The 25798-nt window shown below is 34.3% G+C and overlaps 1 protein-coding gene across 1 annotated transcript in view; it reads right to left on the bottom strand.

The window, feature by feature from the left end:
• LOC145296266 (phosphorylase b kinase regulatory subunit beta-like) overlaps positions 1 to 25798 on the bottom strand; it is an 83576-nt gene that overhangs the window by 37180 nt on the left and 20598 nt on the right. The window contains exons 7-11 of the mRNA XM_080142473.1: positions 24031 to 24190; positions 20743 to 20940; positions 11730 to 11787; positions 7613 to 7690; positions 3127 to 3282 (exon numbers count right to left, since the gene is read on the bottom strand). Of these exons, the coding sequence (XP_079998599.1) occupies positions 3127 to 3282; positions 7613 to 7690; positions 11730 to 11787; positions 20743 to 20940; positions 24031 to 24190 (650 nt within the window). The remainder of the gene's footprint in view (positions 1 to 3126; positions 3283 to 7612; positions 7691 to 11729; positions 11788 to 20742; positions 20941 to 24030; positions 24191 to 25798) is intronic.

The following is a 25798-nucleotide window of genomic DNA, read 5'->3' as shown; positions in this document are numbered from 1 at the left end:
CAATTACCACATCCCCTTTAGATCAAGGGCTTGATATATCATTGACTACATCTGCTGGTAAGGTCTTCTATTTGAGTTCTCAGCGTCATTACTGGCAGGACTGCTGTGCTGGAATTGTATGAAATAAATGAGGAACACATATTTTTTTTTTTTTTTTAAATAGAATTTTTTTATTTTAACTGTTGCAATATTTTTGATTCATAATGGGGTATGGTCCCTCACAGTTGGGAGATTCTATTTATAAACGATGATGCTAGGAACTGACGAATCAAATTAATTCACGTTCTGCTACCAACCAATCAGAAAGCAGAATTGCTCCATAAAAATGAAACCTTTTCTTTAGCAACCTTGCATATGTTTTCTTCGTGTCAACACGGGAAGAATCTTTTGCTCTGTGGCTATAAAATTATAAAGTCAGGAACCTGAACAAAAGAACTGTCTACTGAGAACCAGTCACCTCCAGAACTTGTTTAGAACTAACCATTGGAAACTGTTCTGAAACTAAACATGGCTTCCAACTCAAGAATTTAAGAAACATTTTTAACTTCAGGTTTAGTTAGTGACTTGTTGCCATTGGGATCCAACTTCCAACTTATTACAAATCTTCCCTCATCAAAAAATGAGAGAGATAAAAAGAGATAGAAAGATGGAAAGAGAGAAATAGATACATATCAAAAACAAAGAGATATTTTTATTTTGCAAGTCTTAGACAACAAGTTCACTAAGTTTATTGCTTTTGACCTTTGTTTTTGCCCATGAGTTTATATAATTTATATTAATTTCTTTCTGCTTTTTCTCAGTTATGAATTAAATAATATTACTACTTGTACTGATATTCCCTTTTGTTTATAATGGACTATTCCAATGTTTTTATTCTTTCCTATATTACCTTCTACTCTTAATAAACAAAGAGAGAATGATGGAAACTAATGCGATAGGTACTGTATAATATAAGAGTGCGCAGTATAGTCAAACAGCATACAGTGAGAGAGAAAGAAAGAGAGATGGAAACTTAGTAAGACAAAAGTCACTTAATTTCAAATTGTGACTAAGTAGAAAAATTAAAATGGGACTTATTTTCAAACATAACTCAATTCTAAAATTGAGGAATATTTTAGCATGTATTTTATGTGATTAAACTATATAGGAAAAAAACTTTAAGAGAAAGAAATATTGATGAACTCAGTTTTAGTATAAGAACAAATATAGTCTTATATTCAGTTTCACATTTCTTCTCGTTATTCTTATGTTAAACATAAAAATGATTTATTTGAAAACAAGAGGAAATTAAAATTTTTTATTTTTTTTAATTCAATTTTCACCCCAAACAAGGCACAGTGCCACTTTGAAGTAGGGGGCTACTATCGAGAACATAGGTTGCAGGGATATTATGAAGGGAGATGAGCAGCAAGATGTCTGTCCACTTTACACTTGAACTTCTGCATGTCAGTACAGTTGGGAAAGCAGAATCCCGGAAGGGAGTTCCAAAGTCTAGCAGTTCTAGGGAAGAAACTATTGAAGTAGAAGGTTTTCTTACACCTAGGGATCTCTACTGTGTAGGGGTGGGATTTAGCTGCTTGTCGGGTTTGTCAGGGGGGGGGTATTTACATCGAGGGGGTACAAGTGCTTGTAATTTGTCAGAGCATTCATCATTAAAGTATTTGTAGAACAGGCAGAGGGATGCAACATTTCATCGATGGGACAGGGGCTGAAGCCTAGATGATAGTTCAGGACCTATCAGGTTGGCGACCCTCTTTTGAACCCTGTCCAGGAGTTGGAGGCAGATGCACCAGCCCAAATGTGACAACAGTACTCCATAGATTATAGAGGTACAGGATATTTTCAGGTGGGAGTAGCTTTCTAGCATGATAGAGAGAGCCCACCTTCTTTGCAGTAGCCTTGGCAATGCTATATCTATTCCAGTTCATGTTCCCTGTGAACGTTAGGCTGAAGAGTTTAAAGGAAAAACTTTTGGGTATTACGTTTTTGGCCATTGTTATTGGTAGTAGAGAAGGTTTCTTGTAATTATTGAAGGAAACAAGTTTAGTCTTGGCAGCATTGAATGAGACCATCCATTTTTGTCCCCATTCCACTACAGATTGGAGGTCTTCATCTAGTGTTTCTGCCATTTCCTTAGATATGTGCTCATTTGTTTTCCCCTCGTGCCTGCTATAGAGAGTGTTGCCATCAGCAAATATACCCATATCAGAAACAATTTTATCAGGCAGGTAATTTATGAATAGCAGGTGAAACAAAATATAAGACTATATTTGTTATTACCCTTTGGTTTTCATAAAGTAAATTTCACAGTGTATAAGGTTTATTTGATACTAGAGATATTCATAATCGTACCCTATTTCCGAAAGAGAGGAGATATAACATGAGAAATATTTGGAATCAAGTTTCCCCTTGCTGTTATTTCAGATCATTTGAAACCAAAGCAGCAAGTTTTTGTCTCCTCTCCATCAAGCCCAGCGTCATCCACATGCAGTCCTGTTTCGTTGTATCACAACTCATCAGTGCGGCTGAAAGAATCCCAGCAGTGCTTGATTATTAAGAAAATTTTAAAAATAAGAGTGTACATAAGCGCAAAGACCTGTAGCGCAGTGGTTAAAGTACTTGGAAAAATCAATTGTAAAAAGTGATATTCTCCTGAAGGTTGAAGGTTCAATCCTCAATGTCGGCTAATTACTTAGGACCTCTATCTAGACATGGCTGACAGAACAAGAGCATATTACCCCCGTGAAGTAAATAAAGGATTCTGTTCAAATTACCGAGTTCGACAGAAACATTCCCAAAGTCAAGAAGATACGCCTTATATCGACTGAAACGTTGTGAAAATCATACTCAAGATGAGAACAGTAGTCCAATAAACCCAAATAATATGAATAACCAATCCTCATCTCAATAAGAGTACAATACCTACTCATATATAAATGTTATAGAAGATTAGAAAACATTTGTACCGTCGGTTTCAAATTCAAAATAGGAGACGAATATTTTACCACATATGTCGGATTTTCTTCAACCTTTGTTCATTTCTGTCTGTATATTTTTTCATTGTATATAAAAATGAATGACATAAAACAAGTTAGATAAAAAAAAGTGGAAATAAAAGAAACTTACTGAGCATTTCTGCAATAAGGAATATACTTTGTCCCCACAAAAATACACCGCCAGTTGAACCTTCGGGACTTGGCAACTTCACTGTACTGCCAGGGTATCTTTGTTCTTGCTCAATATTCTCTTTAGTAACGTAATAATATTTAGGAATCAAAGGACCTGGAAAAATATAATCAAAATAATTAGGGTAAAAAATAAATTAAAAACATTTGTTGAATCAGGCTTTTAAGAGCTGATATAAATTTCAACCATTTAAAAGAAGTTCTAGTCAGTTTGTTTGCACCTGGATTTTTCATAATCCCAGTATTTTTGTTTTTTATGAAAATTGCTTCAGACCAGTTATGAAACCATTTGTGTAAGAAGCTAAAAAAAACAACAAAAAACAAAAAAACAAAAAAAAAACAGTTCAAGATCAAAACCTAATTAACAATAAGTATTAGGTGAATAGATTCTGTCCTAGAAAACAGCAATTTTTCTCCCTTTGCCAGAAACATCACTCATGGAATGTAAGGATTAAAGGACAAAAAAGGAAAGTGAAAATTACAAGACTTGAAAGTAAACTGAAGCTGCACTTTCTACTTATTTAAGCAAGAGCATTTGGTTTCACATACTTTTCATTTTTTCATCACTATGAAAAATATGTTTACTTTAAAATAGAATTTTATTATCGATTTTCAAATCACCTTTGAAAAGGAGGCAATGCATCGAAATATTAAAACTCAACTAGTCTATAAATTGATGCAAAAATAGTAAGCAATAAAAGGAAGGTATTGACCACAGATGTCAAAAACACTCAGTCTTGTTTTTTCCCTTCTTTTGTTCAGTTTTCCAAGTGTCTCCACCATTGTCACAGCCTTCCAGAATATAAAAAAAAATCTATTATTTTTAAAATTGGGTATTTTTTTGGCATAGTTTTATAGAATTTTCTAGTGCTTCGAGAACCATTTCCATTTCCCCCTCCGAAAAAACAAAAACAAAAAAAAACTCCACCTAAGTAGAGACAGAATGATTCTATAAAATTACTAACATTTTAATGAGCATAACTAATACTACCAATACAAAAAACAATAAACACTTATAAGATCCAAAACTATTAGATAGAAATTTAGCATGAAGCTTCCTCGGCATGCAGGATGTGTTATGATCAGATCAAAAGTATACTACTACTATCACAACTAATACTTATAAATACTTCTGGGTTCAATGTCATTGGATAGACTCAGTTACTTCTCTCTGGGGATGGGCGTTACTGAAGTGAATATTTGTATGAACAGACAACTCAGTCTGCTATGTTCAAGTTTTGCCAGATCCATTGTATCACTTTTAATATGGAAGTTTGCAATGTTCATGTGGTCTATCCAGTAAGTATCTGATTCTAAAAAGAAATTACAATTGTTTTTTTTCAACTTGCTTTTCATTTAAATAATATTGATTACGAAGTTGGCAGTTTGAACCATCAGACAACTTCCATCGTGACAGGAGAGACAGGCTCTTGCAGATTATCCAGACATGTAAACTGGTGGAGTCTTTTGTTGTAGATGACACATATCAGTAGTAAGCATCACAGTGATGTTGACCTCCTTCTTGTTCGCTTTATTTTTTTATATTAGCATTTGTTATTAACAGCAGTCATTTGGGGTCTTTTTACTTGCACATATTTCTTTAACCTACTTGTCATAGGAAGAAGTAATAGTTGCCTCAAACCTAACTGCTCTCTTTCACTCTTCAGAAACAAGATAAAGATTTGGTACTTGTGCATTATAATCAGATACAAAAACAAAAAAAATGCATTTGAACTAAAAACGCTATTACATGTAATGCCAAATTAGTAAAAATTCCAAAAATGATCGAAGAGAAAATAATTACAAGAAAATAACAAAATTTATCAAACAATGCAGTTTTATCAATTTCTTCTATTGTGTTCAATTCTGTATGACAAACTGACTTATCTCCCTTGTTTTTAGTTAACTTTTGCTATTTACAAATTAGAAAATGGCAGATCAAGAATGTATGATAATGACATTTTCTTTTGTAAAAAAAATAGTTCTAGCAGATCTATTCAATCATTTGTTGTAATTTTTACTAATTTTGACATGACACGTAATTGCATAATAATGTGTTTATTTAAAATGCATTTTCTGATATCTGATTATAATGCACAAGCATCAAAGATTTTATTAACTTAACCGTGATGTGTCACTGGAGACTTCCTGTCTGCTAGGTAACATTGTGAACACATTACACTGCTAAACTATTGAAAATCTGATTTTTATCTGGGGAAAAACCATTTGTTATCTCACTTGTGAAAACCATATCGTTTTAAAATTCAAGCCATCTCTCTCTATCTATATATATATATATATATATGATTAATGGAAATAATATTTCTTCTTTAGCATTTACATAATGCTTTCCAGTAAAATGGTATTTGATTATATTAATTTGTCAATATTGCAAAAACAACAACCAACAATATACATTTTTTTTCAATAAATATTAATAATTTTTAATACCTAGACACTAGTGATTCATGCTTATGCAATCATCAGTGCAGGAAGTGATAATTACTGCTAGTTGGGACAGTCAAACCCAGTCAACACAACAAAACTAACCTTTGCTTTGCATACTAGTGTTTTTTTATTGGCCACGGACAATTAATGTTAAAATGAAAGTGAATTTAGATACGTGCCTGCTAATTGACTGCTTTTTTCTTAATTCACTTTAATTTCTTAAAGGAGCTTTATAACTATAATATTTTTTCAATGAATATTACTAATTTTTTATACCTACAGACACTAGTGTTTTGTGCTGATGCAAATGATAATTACTGCTGGGTGTGAGATTTGAACCCAGTAAACAAAGTCAAAATTTCACCATATACGTTTTAATTGTTCTTCGGATTAAAAAAAAATTGTTTTTTACAAAGGGGTCACCACTTATCAAGGCCCTGAAGCCACTCGAGGATAAGGACTATTGGGTGTACAGTTCTCAATGGGATAATTTCTTAGTAATCGTTAGTGGTAGAAATTTGGTAAATTGGATTATTTAATGAGATGGTTTATCAAGAATTTGTTTACGTTGGACTTGAAGACAACTAAATCGTAGTCAGCTGGAAAACAGACTAATGGAAGAGAGTTCCACAGGCGTGCAGTTCTGAGAAAGAAGCTTCGTTCATGGAATTTACATTTTGGTTTAGGCACAGATAAAGCGTAGGGAAAATTATTAACAGTGGTTTCAGCTAAACTGTTGTTTTTCGTGAGAGATTGGGGAGGGGGAGACCATAGTTTGGAACTCAGACGAGCACTTGCCATGGAAATAATGATAAAGCAGAGACAGGCTCGCAACATCTCTTCTGTGGGAAAGAGGTTGCAGGGAAGAGAAAAGGGCATCCCCCATTTGTCTGCAATCACATAAAATTCAGCAATTGAACATTTCATTTTTCCTGACCATAAAATAATATTGATCTCTTACTGGTCTGCAACTATTTTCACCAAATACATTTTATTTCCAAAGAAGTTTTTATCCCAATCCAGAATATTATTTCTGTTTCATGTCAATATTTTCCTTATTTTCCCTGGCTCTTTAAATATCTGTTTATTAATATTGATATATCTGCTAATAAATTATAGATTTCATACAATCTTCTGTTTCATTGTTGTAAACTGAATACCGTGTTTATTAATATTTTCTCTGAAATCCAATATGGAGTTTGGAAACTTAATTATTATTTCCATTTAAATTGAGAAAATTATTATTTATATCTGGTATTTCCTTGTGCGACATTTCACCACCTGTATGTAACAATATTAAATAAATGATGACTGAGGATGCATTGCATTAAGACTGACTTCACTCATAGGTAAAAACAGCACGGAGTAAACAATCTTATATATTAATACCGTAGTACCTTTAACGTATGTGCATCACAGTTTTCAGACCATAAATTATTCGATTAGGAGATCCTATTGATTAAAAAGGAGAATAGAAGGTGATAACATACTACAGTATTAAATTATTAGTTACGCCTATTTTATTATGACCTTTTATCCCCTTTTTTATAAATAGAATCTTGTGATAATGAAAAAGCAATGTAAATAAAAATATTTTTTAAAATTATGTTGCCTTTGGACTGTACGTTTTGAAGAAAAAATGTTTTTCCCATTTTAATTTTATGCTTATTTTCTTAGTGAAACCTTATTATCCTGTATTAATGGCCTCGTTGACACGATTTCTCATAGAAAATTTATTCTTAAAATTGTAATATAAAAATGGTTGTGAAATATTTAATAATTTATTAGTGCTTTTAACGTACGTACGTGTCATGGTTTATTAAAATAAATAATACTCAGAGTAAATTAAATGTCTTTTAATTGTATGAATATATCTTTAATTAGAAATAATTATTATTGAAACAAAATCGACAATTATTTCTACTGCTGCTACTGTGGAATTTCCACAGGTCCTGCTAGTAAAAATATAATTTCATTACCGTATTCTGAATCTTTCAAAAGAGGAGTCAGTAAATCATGAAACATTTCAACATCTTCTTTGCTTCCACTGAATTCACCTGGAATGAAATACAATTTAAAAATTAAATAATAAAAAAAAAAAAACAATATTTCCATTAGGAATTATGACATGATACAAGAATTTCAAATTTGGTATGGCACTGTATAAAAATCTAAACTTTGACATGACATGATAGAGGAATTTAAATTTTGATATGACATGAAGGAATGACAAAGCTATGATTTGATGGATTTGTGTTGTGCATCTTGACTACAGAGTTAATTCTCTCTACCTGCTATTAAACATGAAGCTGTCCAGACTAGAATCAATTCTGCATTGCAACTTTCTATAGTGTTAGGGACATGTTAGATGAAGGTTTCGGTGGATAAATATATGTACATATATCTCAGTTGAAGATAAGGAAAAGGCAGGCCAAAAATAACTTGGAGTTACCTAGTCAAAAATTATCTCAAGCAATGGGACAGAAAAACTGACACAAATGATAAAATTCCATGAAAAAAAAAAAAAAAAAAAAAAAAAAAATCACTATATATTGCTATGGCCAATGTGCAACCAACATCTTATGTGAAAAAGACATGCTAACTAATAAAGTAGCAAAACCAACAAAAAACTGTTTTGTACAAACATTAAATTCCAGCATGCGGTCCCTGCCATTCAATGCCAATGGTGGAAATGCTGCCTGTAATGATGCAAAGAAGACTCAAGAAGAAACATATGCCAGCCAGTTATATTCAACGTCATCTCAACCCGTTGATGTGCCTATCGTTTGATATCGTTTATTCCCCTGGAAAGCTGGATACCATTTGCAGGATGTTTATCAACCAAGTAATACTCTCCTGGCAAACACGATAGTGTCATATATGCATTAAAGTAATAGAAACATGTCAACAAGTTGAAATGAAGTTTGCATTTCAACTTGCCAACATATTTTTATATGCATTATTCATCCCTCCAAACAATTTCCAGTTAATTTCAGTGTTATGTACTAGTAGTTAAAGAGTCTATCAAGACATTAAAAAATGAAAATATCAAAAAAAGGTTATATTGTATGTGTCCATTTTGGACTGAAGATCTCCAAAAAAGAATTTCACTTCTTTTGATCGAGTAGTTTTTTTTTTACAACGGGAAAACATGTTTTTATGAGAGTGCGTTGAAGTCAGCCATCTTGGAATTTTTTTAACACGCCATGGGGAGATAACTCAATTTAAAGCGCCGACACTCCTTCCCCATCTTTAATACAAGCTTTTCTTCCTAAAAATCAAACCTTTTGCTCGATATCATAACAAACTGTTAATTTTTATTTTTATTTCGGACTATTAGTCTCATCTTTATTAGTTGTTGTTTTTGGATCTTTTTATTGGTTCACAACGTTTCGGGGCCCGTGGCGCAGTTGATAGAGACGTTGAATTTCTACGGTTCCAGATGAACATTGTCTGAAGATAGCGGTTTCAATCCCACCCAAAGCGTGCCAGAGGTTAATTGGTCAAAAATGTGGTGGACGACAACAACTACGGATGGCAGTGATGGCTGAGAATGCAGTTAGGACATTCGAAGTTCCTATCCGTCGCGGTTACCACCTGACAAAGGCCAGAGGAAGTTGGCCGAAACGTTGTGAACCAATAAAAAGATCCAAAAACAACAACTAATAAAGATGAGACTAATAGTCCGAAATAAAAATAAAAATTAACATATAATGCTCATCTCAAAAAATGAATACCAATTAAGGAATTATATATATATATCATAACAAACTGTTTTTTCACTGTAAAAAAGAAACTACTTGATGAAATTTAGTGAATTTTTTTTCCGGAGGACTTTGTTCCATAACGGATACATACAATATAAACTTTTTTTTCGATATTTTCATTTTTTAATGTCTTGATTAAACTGTACAAGTACCAGTCTATCATTTAAATATTTTCACACACACACATATATACATATACTGTTTTATTTATATAGAATAAAATTATTTGATCAATTTATGTGATTTTCGGTACTCTATATTTTCTTTCCATAACAGGTATGTACCTCAAACGGATTTTTCTTTATTTTTACTTTTCATAGGTCGGAGGGGAGGGCTCTGTACAAGCAACTAGATATTTACAGTTATTTATAAACTGAATAATTATTATTTAAGGGAAATAATCTCCAACAAGGGAAGTAACTTCTGAGAGTACAAAGCCAAACTCTTTGTCAAGAACTTTGCAGCCAATTCTACCCTTTGCGACCAAGGCCGCCAACCTCCAATATTTCCTCCCGTATCAGAAAATACACTATGTGATATACAAATATCTGTATGTGATGTTGCCAAGCTAATCAAAAACCTTGATTCCAGTAAAGCAACCGGCCCTGACGGTATTCCAATTATAGTACTCAAAAAACTTCAACCAGAAATAGCACCCATACTTACAAAACTGTTTAAACGTTGTCTTAAGGAGAATTGCTTCCCATCACCCTGGAAAATCTCATCAGTATGCCCTGTATTTAAGAATTCAGGTGATCGTTCATCCCCCTCTCAGTACAGGCCAATAAGTCTCCTGTGCGTCATGAGTAAGTTGCTGGAATCTGTGTTAAATAGAGAAGTAATCAACCATCTCAGCAAAAATAACCTTCTTAGTGACACACAATATGGTTTCCGTTCTGCTAGATCTACAGCAGATGTGCTTACAGTTATATCTCATAGGATTAGCGAATCTCTCGACAGAGGCAACCTTTCTAGGGCAATTGCTCTTGACATATCAAAGGCCTTTGATAGGGTATGGCATAAAGGTTTACTTCACAAGATCTCCAGCTATGGTATAGCTGGAAATGTCTTCTCAATTATTAAATCATTTCTCTCTGATAGGTTCATAAGAGTAGTAGTTGATGAGCAAAAATCAGAAGCTCACAGTATAAATGCTGGAGTCCCTCAGAGGTCCATCCTGGGCCCAACTCTTTTCCTGATCTACATTAATGATCTTCCAAATCACATCCTTACATCATTCGTAGACATTTTTGCTGACGACACTACCATCTATGGTAGCACATCTAAGACAGTAAATGACCAAGTTCTCTTCGATTCTCTCTCCTCTGATCTTGATCACGTTGTACAATGGGGAAAGGAGTGGCTGGTTACTTTTAATGCATCTAAAACCAAGCTTCTATCTTTACATCATCAATGTTCTGATCCCCATCTGGCATCAATTAAAATGAATGGCTCTCGTCTTGGGGAGGCCTCAAGTTTTGACAGGCTTCTGGGCTTGACCTTTACTGCTGATCTTAAATGGAATACGTACATCAAATCTGTTGTCAAGGCCGCTGGAAAAATGGTCGGATCCTTCTATCGATCCAGTAGATATCTCACTGCTGATGCAATTCTCTATCTATATAAGAGCCAGATAGGTCCAAGGATGGAATACTGTTGTCACATATGAGCAGGAGCTGCTAGAAAAGACTTGTCCTGCTTTGATAGGGTTCAAAATAGACTTCGTGGCCTGGTGGGAGATGTCCTTTTCTCTTCGCTGCAACCTCTATCTCATAGAAGAGATGTTGCGAGTTTGTCTCTGCTTTATCGTTATTTTCATGGAAAGTGTTCGACTGAGCTTCAATCTATGGTCCCCCCTCGCCAAACTTTCACAAGAAACAATAGACTAGCTGAAAACGTTATCAATAATTTTCCCCACTCTTTATCTGTGCCTAAACCTAAACATAGACTCCATGATCAAAGCTTCTTTCTTAGAACTGCACGCCTGTGGAATTGTCTTCCGTTTTCCTGCTTTCCAGCTGTCTATAATATGGTTGTCTTCAAGTCCAACGTGAACAAGTTTCTGATGAGCCGTTCCACTTAAGTTAACAAATTTACCGAACTTCCATTACTATCGATTATTATATTGTCCTTTTGACTACTCTACACTCTTTAACCCTTATCCTTGGACGCCTATGTAAAAAAAAAACTTACTATAAAAAGTTTCCGTTTTGTCCTAATAACTCCTCAGTATATTCTGGTTGTTTTGTTAAAAAAAATCTAGCAGGCAAAATTTCGGTCTTGAATGTCAAGAAATGCAATATATGATTTTGTAAACTCTTATACTTACTGTCAATCATCAAATAAGCAAAGAACATTGGCCATTCACATTCGATACCATCAAAGTTCTGGAAAATAAAATGAAAATTCTATTTAAAACATACACCTATTTTCACAATACAAAGAAATACTGTAAGGGAGTAAATATGAACAATGAATTGCCCACTGACCCAAATTCGTTTTGCATAAGCGTTTTTAATATGAGGAATTTATTTTCGACAGTATGTCACATTGTTTCTTTGTTGTTGATAATATTGTTTGTGCAGCTAATATGATTAAACAAATTTAGTCCGCAGTGCTGGTTATTTTTTTCATAGAAATCACTTCAGACAAAGCATGAAGCTTCTTAATGGAAGTACATGAAGCTTCTTAATGGAAGTAATACTGTGAAAAACTAGATTCTGATCTAGAAAACAGCAATTCTTCACCCATTGCTCATGGAATGTGAGGACTGAAGAAGAAAATAAGGGAAGCAAGAGTTACGAAGCAGCCGAAAGTAAACACAAGGACCACTTTCTATTTTCCTTATATATGTAAACAAAGAATACCACAAAGTGGCAAAAATGAATTTTACAGGATTTAAACCCTAATTACAGAAGAGGGATCGTCTAATGTAGGCAATTTCATACAAACATATCCAGGATGACAACAGCAGTCACACTCTGCTACAGTGCTGCAGAATACTGTGCTCCAGCACAATTTTGGAGCTAACACACAAGATCAATTGACAAACAACTCAGAGAAACCATACATATTACCTCAGGATGTCTGAAGTCAACCCCAACACAATGGCTACCAGTAGCAAGCTCAATCACATGACTCCATACAAGGAGGGAAGACGCAACTCAAAAAATCGATTCAAAATGTCAAGGAGGACACCAGGGATTTACCAATCCAGCAAACTTTAAAAGATGCCCCAGATACCTCCAGACTCAAGTCCCGAAAGCCCTTCTACAACTCAAAAATCCAAAATTTCAACCCAGTTAAGACATGGAAGAAGGAATGTCGAAACAATACTTTCAAAAGGGGGAACATCATTGAAGACCCAACTTTGTGCCTCCCAGGTTTTGCTACAAATAGTAGGAAGCAGTGGGTAGCCGCAAACCAGATCAGAAGAAGACACTGCATGATTGCAGTAAACAAACACAGGTGGAGACAAATAAACTCCCAAATCTGCCCAAAGAGGAAGGAAGTCCCCTAGGACACAGATCCCCAGATCCCCTGATCCTACACTGTCCAGTCACCCAACTGGAAGGAGGCTATGCGACAGCCCATCTACCTGAGGACCATTTCTTAAACTGGCTAAAAAATAGCGGTATAGAGGTCTAACCCATATGATACTACTACTACTACAGACGAACCATTTTCAATTATGTAAATAATTCATTTTGTTGGGCTCAATATATTTTTGTTACAAGCTGTTTTTTTTTGTTGATGACATTTTTTGTGCATAAACAAACTAAAATAGCCTGCGGTGCACTGAATATAAAGAAAGAATAGCACAAAGTAAAAAATGCGATTTCTTTTATAGGAATTGAAGCTGTCTCACAGAAGAGGGACTGTCTAACATTGGCAGCTTCATACAAACATCCAAGATGAGAAAGCGAGTGATTTCCAATTATGCAAGTGATTCTCTTTTACTGACGAATTAATGATCTTTTGGGCTCAATATAAGCAGGCATATTTCATCTATTCAGTTTGATGACTAGCCTGATGATCAGTTTAAGTTGAATTTTTTCATAAGATTATTCTCCATTAAAATAACCAGTATTTGTTGAAGGTATGTTCACTGAAGACTTGTAGCCATTGGTTCACTCATCTGCCAAATTTCAAGTTAATTAAAGGCTAATGAATATTTGGTTCGTAGTAGGTTCTGTTCACTGTCTTGTAGGAGTAAGGGTACAAACAATATTGGGATTTCAACAGGCACTGCAAATAAAGTTAGCGACATCTGCTACATGTAGAATTGGCAGGTTGGAATGTGGAACCCTGTTTCAGCAATAATATCAACAACAACCACAGCAGAGAAACGATCTCTATAAAACATTCCATGTTGATTCGTTGTAAATACTTTTTACTGATTAGCCAATTCTATCAAAATATTTAATCTCAATTGGTTACTAACATTGGACTTCAACCAATCAGGCAGAATCGACTATATAAGTGATAACCCAAGTGCAACCAGCAGTGAGAGATTCTACTTGCCACATGAACCTATGTCATTACAATATGGTGTTATCAACTGCTACACAGATTCCTTACGAGCAAACTGAATCTAATCTGGACCACTTGGTTAGAGACATCTTGGCAAACAATACAAGACACAGTCATGGATTACATCAACATAGCAACAGTTTATACACACAGTCTCATGAACTTATTCACACACAAGTCCAAACACATGAACAAGGCAACATTTTCCTTGTTTAAATTCTCTGAACTCTTAACTCTTTAGTATTGGTTGTTCTATTAAGTTGTAAAAAAAATTGATATATTTATATATGAATAGACGTTGTTCTGTCATGATGAGTGTTAGTTAATAAAAACAATTGCATATAAAGACGGCATAAAATCAGATAACTATCTTGCAAATTTTTATTGTTTATTTTGTAAATAAAATGTCTCTCTTATTGTGAAGACCTAAGCTCTGAGATTGTTGAAATAATAACAATAATATATTTTGATTGAGCCTGGTCATAGTCTTTTGGCTAAGAGACTGTTATGCAGTAATTAAAAAAATACACATGCACAAATGTACATAAATTCACTCATAATAACAAATTGGATTCTATTAAGTAGGTTTAACTCCATAGTGTGAATGCGGTATTGTGGTGAAAGGGCCTGGCTAAGAATAATATCAAACTATCGTAGATAATTAGAAGGATTTTTGACCCTTACCCCCAACTTAATAGGGCTTCATGCCTAAGTTTAATGGAAATTATGTTGATTTTTATTATTTTAATGTACACATTGTTGTACTAATGTATTAATATGATGTCTAATAAACTAAATATATAAGAGCAAAGTGTAGTACCTATTCTGATACGACATTTCATCTATTCTGCCTGAGAAATCCTTCTAAATTGAGGCAATTTAAATTTTTGTTCCAATCCAGAGTACCTCTTTTAAGGAGCTGAATTTTTACCACATTAAAAAACCCGACCTTTGACATTTATGTGCTTATTTTATAAGTACTTTAATGGAATGTGCTCTGATGAACTCATAGCACTGGTGTCCCCTCGATGTAAATACTTCTGACTAACCCAACAAGCAGCAAAATTCTATCATTTCTCGACAGAGATCCCAGATGATGGAAAGCTTTCTACTCTAATAGTTTCTTCCATCAAACTGCTAGACTTTGGAATTTCCTCACTGTTTCCTTAACATGCAGAAATTTAAATGTAATATAAAAATCATCTTGCTGCTCAACTCCCAACTTAGAGTGTCCCAGTAGGCATGGTCCCTAATTCACATTAACTCTTTATGTCTCAGGGGTAATGTGCCTTGTTTGGAGTGAATACGAGTGAGAAAAAAAGAAAAGTATGCTGCTCTTGCGAGGAGGCAATTAAATAAAGACCGCACAAAATCATTTGAGGTTTAAGAATACTTTCAGAATTTTTATTTCTTTAGTTTTATCTTATGGAAATGGTTCCAGACAAGGCATGAAGTCATTTGATATAAGTAACTAAAAAAAAGGGTACTTTGCATAATATGGACTGTGCTATGTTTTAGACAAGCTTTTCATGTTAAATTCAATGTTTATGGCATGTTTTGTTTATTAAATTGTTAGGTGAAAGTACAGAATAATTAAAAGAGCAAGCCCTCCCCCTCCCCATATTTAGAATTAATTTCTAAATAATAATATTATTTAAACACGGTCTGTATTTTTCACTATTAATTCAAGATCCAAAAACTATCTAATGATAAATGTTATATGGATAGATTCCAGTTTTTCACTCTTATCAGAAACATTGCTCATGGAATGTGAGGACTGAAGGACAAAATAAGGGAAGCGAGAGTAAACCCAAACCCGTTTTCATCTCCGGAATATAGTACATATGCATAATATCCCCCCCATCTTATATAATAATATAACCATTCTCTCTTCCAAGTCCAGAAAATAAAAACAATGATCGGATCAGTTTATCTACTACTTGTCATTACAGACTTTTTATGTCTGACACAATATTTTGACATGTAATCCCTAACTCTAACTTGACTTTCAATGGAAAATTCCATCATATTAAACTAAATTTACATTGAATTCTCCATTATTGGTCCCCCGATAAAAAGAGGGTGAACCTGTAAATTCACCTTTGTCCGTTCGTCTGTCCGCACTTTTCTCAATAACTACGCCTTGGAAGTTTTTGAAATTTTGCACAAACATTAAACATGATATGAGTAAAAAAGTAACAGAACGGATTTTCCGGGAAAACTTTGCTCCCCTCCCCCTAGGGTGCCTTTCGGGTTAAAATGGCTAAAATTAACACTTTTGTGCTTATCAAAAAAAAATTGATGCCTTGAATTTTTATAAAACTTTCTGAAAACTGATTTCTATATAATTTTATTTGCCTATACTTCACGATAACTCTTGGGTGTGTTCCAGGGGTTCTTTTAGGGCTAATAAAAACACTCCATTTTTGGAACTATTTTACCGTATTTGTCCAAAATTTTTGGCGTATGTCTATTTAGCAGTTCTGCATGGTGCTAAACTCAAATTTAAGTATGTTAAGGCCTTGGGGACTTTTGGAGCTAATGGGGGGGGGGGCAAATGATGGACTTAGTAATTTTATTTTGTTTTTCTGCGTGGTGCTAGAACTCAAATTTACATATGTTAAGGCCTAAAACTGCACCATTTGTTCATTTTCATCAGGATTTGACGTCCCCTGGGAATTTTTCGGGCAAAATGGCGGGGGGGGGGGGGGGAATGCTGAACTAAGTAATTTTTTTATGCCTTGTTCACAGTGCACGTACGGGGGACTGTGCATGCTTCACTTGTTGATCTTATTTTTACACACCCAACATATTTAATCTTGTAACAATTAAACTGGGTTAGTATTCAGGAGAAATGAAGAACGATTATAAGTTATTTGGGCCATACATATGCATAAATGTCTTTTTTTGATAAACAAATGCTTATAGCAGAGAGACCCAATGTTGCCTGGGATTGAATGAGGATTAATGAATGTTCTACACTTTCAATACTTTCATTATCATTGAAATCTGTGAAATCACCCGTTTTTTAATCACATCGATTGATTGCCTGATCTAATCAGGGATCAACCACAGTGCACCGGGAGAAAGCTTCATATGCTTCCCTGCAGTGATTTAGCCTACAATACATTGTAGTCTACATTGCATTGTAGAGAATCTACTGTTGATTTTATAAAATTACTAATAAACTGCCTGGCACTGCCAAGTTGTAAAATATACTTAAATATGTTTTAATTCATGCAGATTTTGTATTTATTATTATAGAACCAATTCTCTATTGATTATTATATTGTACCCAATATATAATACTGATTTCAAAAGTAAAAACAAAAATTGACTTGGGTACCATCAGCTAGAATCCAAACCAAAATATTTACCTCTTTATCATTTGAGCTAAGGCCGCGTACATATCAAAACTTTACAAATTAATTAACTTAAACGTATAAATGTACTTTTGGACATGCGTAACAGATACACATTAGTTTGACTAATTCCAATTTTTTCAATTTTGACCCATTGGCAGCTTTTTTTGGGGGGATAAAAACCAAATTAAATTTTTTCCACATGTCCAAATAGCCCATATATCAAATTTTAAGTCTGTATCCCAAAAATTGACAGAGTAGTTTGGTAGAGACCATTTTGCACACACACACAAGGTCACCTTTATATATATATATATATATATATATATATATATATATATATATATATATATATTAGCAGTTCAGCCAAGCTTTGCTTGGGCTCTATGTATTGTTCATAGCTTGCCATATGTGTGAATATCCTTTATGTAAAATTTCAAATGTTTAGACCAAAAATTGGCTGAGTAATTTGGTAGAGGTCGCACAGGTGAATTTTTAAAATTTTGACCCCTTAACATTTATTGTTTTGGTCTTAAATCAAAATAAAAAGTTTGACCCATGTCCAAGTTACCTACATCTAAAATTTCAAGTGTTCAGACCCAAAATTGGCAGAGGAGTTTCAACTTTGACCTTTTGGCAGCGAAATTTTTGTCCCAAAACTGATTAAAATACTTGCCACATGTCTGAATACCCTTTATGTAAAATTTCAAATGTTTAGACCAAAAATTGGCTGAATACTTTGCTAGAGGCCGCAAAGGTCAAATCTTTTGAACTTTGACCCCTTGGCAGCTCAAATTTTCGACCCAAATTAATTAAAAAGCTTGCCCTATCTCTGAATACCCTTTATGTAAAATTTCAAATGTTTAGACCAGAAATTGGTTGAGTAATTTGGTAGAGACCGCAGAGGTCAAATGTTTTTTTTTAACTTTGATCCCAATTTTGACCCTTTAACATTTATTGTTTTGGGCTCAAATCAAATTAAAAAATTTGACCGATGTCCAAGTAACCTACATTTAAAATTTCAAGTGTTTACACCCAAAATTGGCGGAGGATTTTGGTAGAGTTTTCAAAGGTCAAATTGTTAAACTTTGATAGCCAAATTTCTGGCTGAAAACTGATTAAAAAAGACTTTCCCAAATCTCAATACCCCTTATGTCAAATCTCGAGTCTGTAGACTGAAAATTGACAAAGTATTTTGGTAGAGAAATGTACACACACACATACATATACACATACAAACACACACATATATATATTTTATATAATGGCTTGAACTAAAGATTAAAATGCGAATGTCAAGTATTATAGTTTAATTGTGCTCTAAACAGAAATATTCATTTCAAATGCACCCCTGTTTTATCCAAAAACCTACTGTTAAATTTATATGCTGGTCCCTTCTGCTTTTACGGTAATAAAACGTCTCAAATGCACTTGTAATGTAAGACTGTATAAGGGTGTTAACTTTGGATGAAATCGGACTGTTCCTTCTTTAATTAAGATTTTTTCGATTATTGATTTTCAATACTTATCAGAGGTATTCCGATACGAAAACCTATCTAAGCACACTCCGAGACACATAAAGCACATTTGTTCAAAATTTGAAAAAAAAAAATAAGCCCAGCTATTTCAGAGTCCATAGGGAATGAACTCACACACAGACAAAGTACCTTTTATATATAAGTAGCGATAGAGATTATTAGACTAGGCTAGTGTTCAGGAGAGATGGAAAAATTTACAATTTGTATTCTCTTTTTATATGAGGCATGCTACTTGTTATGGGGGTATGTTGATCTACCAATTTCAGAAACAATGGACTTACCCAAAGATAGATACATCTAAACATTGTGGCAGTTATAGCCTTAGAGTCATGACGTGTATTTCTGTGACATATTTTTCATTAATTATACCACTGTTTGTTTTAATTGTTACTGATCTGCAAGGTCAATGTAGCACTAATAAGACATTTATAATGTTCTGTTGACAATTCTTTTGAACCTACTAGATGGCCTGTTATCATCATGTTCACAGAAAACAGCTGATCTCTTGTTGACACATTGTAGATAGTCAGCTCAATGGGTAGTGGCATTTCTTAAATAATAGTGGCAGTATTAGTAGTTGTAAATAGATTAATCATTTTCTTTTTTCTCTTTGTGGCTGTAATAATAAAAGAAATACAGTCACAGTAAAATAAGCAATTAAAAATAACTACAAATAACTCCATTAGTTGCTCTGGGATTTGATTTACTTTGTACAGTAATTTGTAGCAAGTACATCCAGACGAACTGCAGGTTCCCAATGTAGGGTGGTGAAAACCTTGCAAACTGGATCCTATTATTTTGACACCTGACTCCCTGGAAGCATGAACCTTCTGGCTTTTCTGACACATACTTCCATTACTCATCAGCCTTATTTCGAACTAGACTTCTAATGGAAAATTCCATTTTCTTATATAATCTAACTATAAGTGAAATTTTGCATTTGTGAACCTTTTTTATATATACAACAATTAGACTGGGTTAGTGTTCAGGAAAATGGAGAGAGACTAATGATAATTTGGGCCATCTATCTATATATATAAAAGCGAAAATGTGTGTGTGTATGTATGTTCGCTTTTTGTGTATGCCGCTAAAGGCTTTTTTCCGGGGGGGGGGGGGTCTTCTCTGGGGTCGGTCGCTCATTCTTAAAACTTTTTATATCACATCGAAATCATAATATCTATGAGTTAACATGAGGGTTGCCTGTCTGTTTAATTTGCCCGACTTTGAAACGTTAAATATTCCACATTTTTGGATCGCCGCATGCTGCTTTCGTTTTCCGGTATAAAAAAAGCAAAACTTGATTCGAATCCCTGGCCCACGGCCAGTGGTCTCCAGAAAGCGATGTAATGTTTGGTCAATGTCGGCTTATCACCGTTATATTAGACGGTTGCTTTCATTTCGAGACACTCCCCTAATAAACGGGGGGAGCTGCTTTTCCTTCCTCAAAGTTCAGTAAAAACTGTCCCACACAAAATCATAACTGCTGAACAGCCATTGCTTACGTCATGTTTCAAGGTCAAACATCACACGACTTAACTTCCTCGCACCTGTCAATTTCACTTCATAAACGTTAACACGCTTATCAATTCCTCTCCCCTCGTGGCCGAGATGGTTAGGTGTCTGGCTTTTTTTCTCTTTCATTTCCACCTTCACGTCAAGGCCTCAGGGTTCAAGCCTACCTTCCTACTAAAATTTTTTTTTTCCTTTACACCTCCAAGCACCAGGCCATGTTTTGATCTACCCCCCACCCCTCATCTCTTAACAACACACCTTCAAAACCCGGGCAATGCCAGGTACCCCCTCGCTAGTAGTAAATAAATGCCAGTTGGGTGTAGTTACGATTTTTCACTTGGGATAAAATTTTATGCAAATAATATATAACTAATGTTGCAAATGCTTTTTGACTGACCTTAATTTCCGCAGGTAAGTAATGTTTGCGTGTTGGATCCTCAAGGACAGTTTTAAATCCATCTCTTAGGTAACGCTTGACACCATACTTTCCTTTTAGTTTGCGCAGAACTTTACTGATCGTACGAGCGTGAATATCCGGTTCGTGGATGCCAAAAGCTGGCCAGCTGACAGTTGGAAGCAGTGAAGCATCAGTATTCTGTAAAAAATTTGAAAACAAAACAAAAAAATCTATTATATCTAAAAAACAAAAATCAATAAGATGAGATGTACTGCCTGTATAGGAAAGAGGAGGTCTACATCTCTGCACTATGAACAAAGGTGGGCACAATAACTGCCTGGTGAACAACAAAATTTACATATTGAATTAATGTCGTCTTTTGTGAATGATAAAATACAACATGAATAAATAATCTGCATGAACATGATTCTGTATAGATCAACTATGGTCTTTCATGTTACCAAAGGTAAGATAAGTTATTCCTTTGTGAATAAACACCTTAAAAATTGGTACAAACTTGTTTTTGTGCAGCTTGTAGAGCCCTGTGCAGTCAAAAAGAGTAAAGAAAAAATAAAGAAAATGGCCGCCCTTTTCTCTTTATATGCTTGCAATATTGTCACCTAATATGCAAATGAGATACTTCTGGAGGCATCTCATTTGCATATTAAGTGACAATATCGCAAACGTAGAAAGAGAAAAGGCAGCCCTTTTATTTTCTTTTTTCTTCATTTTTTTTAAAACTTCATGAGGCTCTACAGACTGCACAAAAACAGGTTTGTATCAATTTTTAAGGTTTAATCACAGAAGAGTAACTTATCTTGCCTTTGGTAGCATTTCAGACCACAGAAACAATAATAATCTATATGTATATAAAAGCGAAAATGTGTGTGAGTGTGTGCGTGTGTGTGTTTGTATTTCTTGCAAAAACTTTCGACACGGGCCATGGATTTTCGCCAGGTAGGTATCATTTTAAAGCTCGAACCTTCGCCTGACAAATATCGAAAAATTGGCCAAAAACATTAATTCCTTCACCCTAAAATCATCAGTTTTCTACAGGGAGGGTGTAGCAAAAACCGTCCTCTCATGACAAGTTCGCTTCTACGCATGCGCAAATGACGTCGGAACATGATTTAGTTTAAATATTAAAAAAAAACGACCCAATTTCGTCAATGTCGTCTTAGCTCACTTGATAAGAGGGCGGCGTCATTATCTAAAGGTTGTAAGTTCGAATCGTGGTGTGAGCTGTCTTCTTTTTTCGATTTTTAAAATTTTAATATTGAAACAGGGTTATTTAAATATTTTTCACGTTTTATGTTTTTTTTGGTTTTTATTTTTCAGATTTTTTAAAGAAATTTTAACGTTCATTTTTCTGGGTTTTTTTTATCACATTCGCGTTTTCTTTTTTGTTTTTGTTTTTCCGATTTTTACATTTAACATCGTCCGTTTGCCTTACATTAGTTTTTTTTTTTTTGTTTTTTTTCGATTTTTATAAGTTTTAACATTTTTTTAGATAAAATATTTAATAATTTAATATTTATTATTTAAAAATATTTACTTCGCTTATTCTTATTCTTGATTAACCCCTACCCCCACCTCTAAACACCCGGGCAATGCTGGGTACCCCCCCACCCCCGCTCTCACCTGTCTGTTTGTATGTATGTATGCTTGTATGTCTGCCTAAAACTTTCAACAGAGGCGACGGATTTTCACCAGATCAGTATCTTTTTGAAGCCTGACCCTTCGGACAACAAATATCGAAAAATTGGCTAAAAACATTAATTCCTTCACCCTCAACTGGGCATTTTTCCACAGGGAGGGGTCGCTTTTTTTCGGTGATATTTTCGAAAGTCATACCCTCTTTTCAATTGACTAGCCTTAATTTGAACCCACGTCACTTCCAGTTTGGTGATGGGCGCAACAGCAAAGACGTCACGTTTTTTCTTCCTTCGCGGTACGGGTTCAAACCTGCCTGCTACCATTTTTTTTTTTTTTTTGCTCAATACACACCTCCAAACACCCAGGCTAGTTATTATATAAATACAACTTAAAAAAAAAATTACCATGAAATGAGAACATATTTAATTGCAGTTGCTGAGCAAACGTTTGTTAAAAATGAAAAGAAATAATTGTGAAGAATATGGTTCTGTGTAAAACAATAAGAATTATTACATTAATAAAACTGAAAAAAAAATTACTATGAAATGAGAACACATTTAAGCACAGTTGCTGAGCAAATGTTTGTTGAAAATGTTTTTTCCATTCTCGGCTGGTGAATGTATGGGAGAGATAACTATTTTCCAAAATGTTTTTTGATCAAAGAACAAAGGGCAAGGAGTTACTTTTCTTTAAGTCGAGAGTGAAATAAAGTGGTGGTGTTTTTGTGAGTGATCAGACGAATATGAAGAAATAAATTGGATTAAAACGATTCTGTGTAGATCAACAATAATAATTATTTATCATATAAATACAATTGGGAAAAATTTACTTTAAAATGAGGAAACTATTAACTATAATCATATTGTATTTCACAATTACGTTGAACATGGAGCAGTGATGAAGCCATTTGTATTTTATCACATTAAAAGAATAGATCAGAGTGTTTCAGTTAGTAGATGTAAAACAGTTGAAGTAGCAAGATCAGTTTGCAGCAAAAAAATAGTCTTAGAGTAACAAATTTTTATTAAAATTTAGTATAATAATAGGAATGCATGGGGGGAAATGATAAAGATGGATAAACAAAGATTTTGTTAAAGATAAGCTAGTTTGGAAGTAAATTTTCTAGAAGCTGTCCAACACATGTCAACATTTATTCATTTGCGAACTGTTATCCTCATCTCCATAGTTGTTGTTTCACCACATTTCGGCCAGCTATTCCTCTGGCCTTCATCAGGTGGTTAAACGCGACAGGATAGAAATGCTAAGTTTCTTAGCTATATCCCCAGTAATTAGAGTTCCAGGGGACCATTGTCTGAAGATTAGCTGGCCAGAGGCTTAGTTGTCCAAAACGTGGTGAGACGACAACAGTAATACGACAGAAGACACTAATTACTGAGGATACAATTAAGAGACTCAGCATTCCTATCCTGTCATGATTAACCACCTGATGAAGGTCAAAGGAATAGTTGGCTGAAACGTGGTGAAACAAAAACTATGAAGATGAGGATAACAGTCCACAAATAAATAAATATTCACATTACTTTCTCAAAGGATTCCAATAAAATAATATATGTCAGCATGTAAAACAGACGTTAAATTGAATATGATGATGATGCTGATGATAGTATTTACCTTTGAGTTAGATTCGCGCGGTAAAATGGTTTCGAAAATCGTTCTGTTGCGATTGTGAGCATCAATATCAATGTAAATCACTGACCAGGCGGCACCTTGATCACCAAACACATTCAGTCCAGTGATTGATTCAAGTGCAGCTTTAGCAAAACCAACTGAACTGTAAAATAAAATTGTGAAATTAAAAAAATATCAAAACATTGGTCAATGTGTCCTAGAGTACAAGCTAAAGGCTTACCGTTAAAAACGTGGTTTTTAGGAGTAATCGAGTCTGTTTGGAATGAATATCACATTTAAAATTGTCATCGACAAGTAGTTTTCATGATATTAAGACTTTATAATCTGAATTGTTTCCACTGGTTGACATGTTCGCTTTTGCATGCACACAAACAAACATGACGACCAGTAGAAACAATATGGAATACATTGGATAATAAAGGTCTTAATACCATGAAAACTATTTATCGGTGATAATTGTAAATGTGATAGTCATTCAAAACAGACCCGAATACCTCTATAAAACACGTTTTTGAAGTTTTTAGTTGGTACTCTAGTGCACATTGACCAAAATATTCTCCATTTCACAAGGAAGGAAAAGGAAAAGGAAAAAAAAACATTGTCTGATGATGACACATATCATTGAAATGAAGTTGATTTTAAATTTGTAAATAGATGTTTAAAAGAAAAATGTAGTTTGTTTTAAGTATTGCCGGTAAACAGATACGTGGGAATTTATGAAGGTGATAGCAATGCAGAAAAATGGAATGGTGAAAGAAAGTATGAAAAAAAAAAACAATGGAAAGCAGTATTTTGTGTTACGATTCTTCAGAAAATCTATTTATTTTTCAAAAGATCTTTCACCATATAAAATCAGCAAATATGAGACTCACTGCTAAATATTACAAAGTTCCAGGAAAGTGTAACATCTTGGATGATTTGGGGAGTGAACCTCCCTTCTCAAAAAGAATGCAAAAGTGGAGCCATCAAACAGAAGAAAAATAAGGTTAGCTGCTTCTCTGAAAACAAGACTGCTACAAGAACTATAACTGTAATATACATTAAGTTTATTAATACTAATATTATTACTTTTTAATTGTTTATATAAATTATTTATGCAATTTATTTATTATTTTTTTAAATAAATAATTTATTAGAGGTGGAGATGTTTGGATAGTTTTAGTCGAATATTATTATTTACATCAATTAGTAAATACAGCGTGGAATGAAACAATTGTTGCCTTATAAAAGATGATATGATTCCATTTCTGTTTGATGAAAACCGGTTTTCTTTTTTTTTGTTGCAGACCATCTACTGATTGGCCCGTTGGCAAGAGCGATAGGAGCCGTCTATCATGTCTGAAAGTGACACAATGTTCGATGAGCGACATCGGAGATGTGCTGCTGTATAACTCATACTTCCTACCGATCCAAGTCATGACAACAGGACCATTGCCATCACTCTCAAAATGCACTACTGGATTGCCATGAATAACAGCGATGTGTCCAGGATGATGAAAACAAAGTTTCCAGCCACGGTTATGGTCTTTGGTGTGGTTTCAAGTAAGGGCCACATCATGCCACCTCACATCTTTGAAGTCGACTTGAAAGTCACCAAAGTGTACCTTGATGTGCTGAAAATTGTGGTGATGCCACGGTGCAATCAGCTGGTCACTGACAGATCCTGGGTGTGGCAGCAGGACTCGGCGCTGGCCCACAAGTCCAAAGAGACTCAGGCTTGGGTTCAGAAGGAGTGCTATAACTTTGTACT

Source organism: Euprymna scolopes, chromosome 2 (assembly GCF_053919585.1).
Source record: "Euprymna scolopes isolate OS-2025 chromosome 2, ASM5391958v1, whole genome shotgun sequence".
Classification (NCBI taxonomy): domain Eukaryota; kingdom Metazoa; phylum Mollusca; class Cephalopoda; order Sepiida; family Sepiolidae; genus Euprymna; species Euprymna scolopes.
This window is presented reverse-complemented; position numbering and strand designations above follow the sequence as displayed.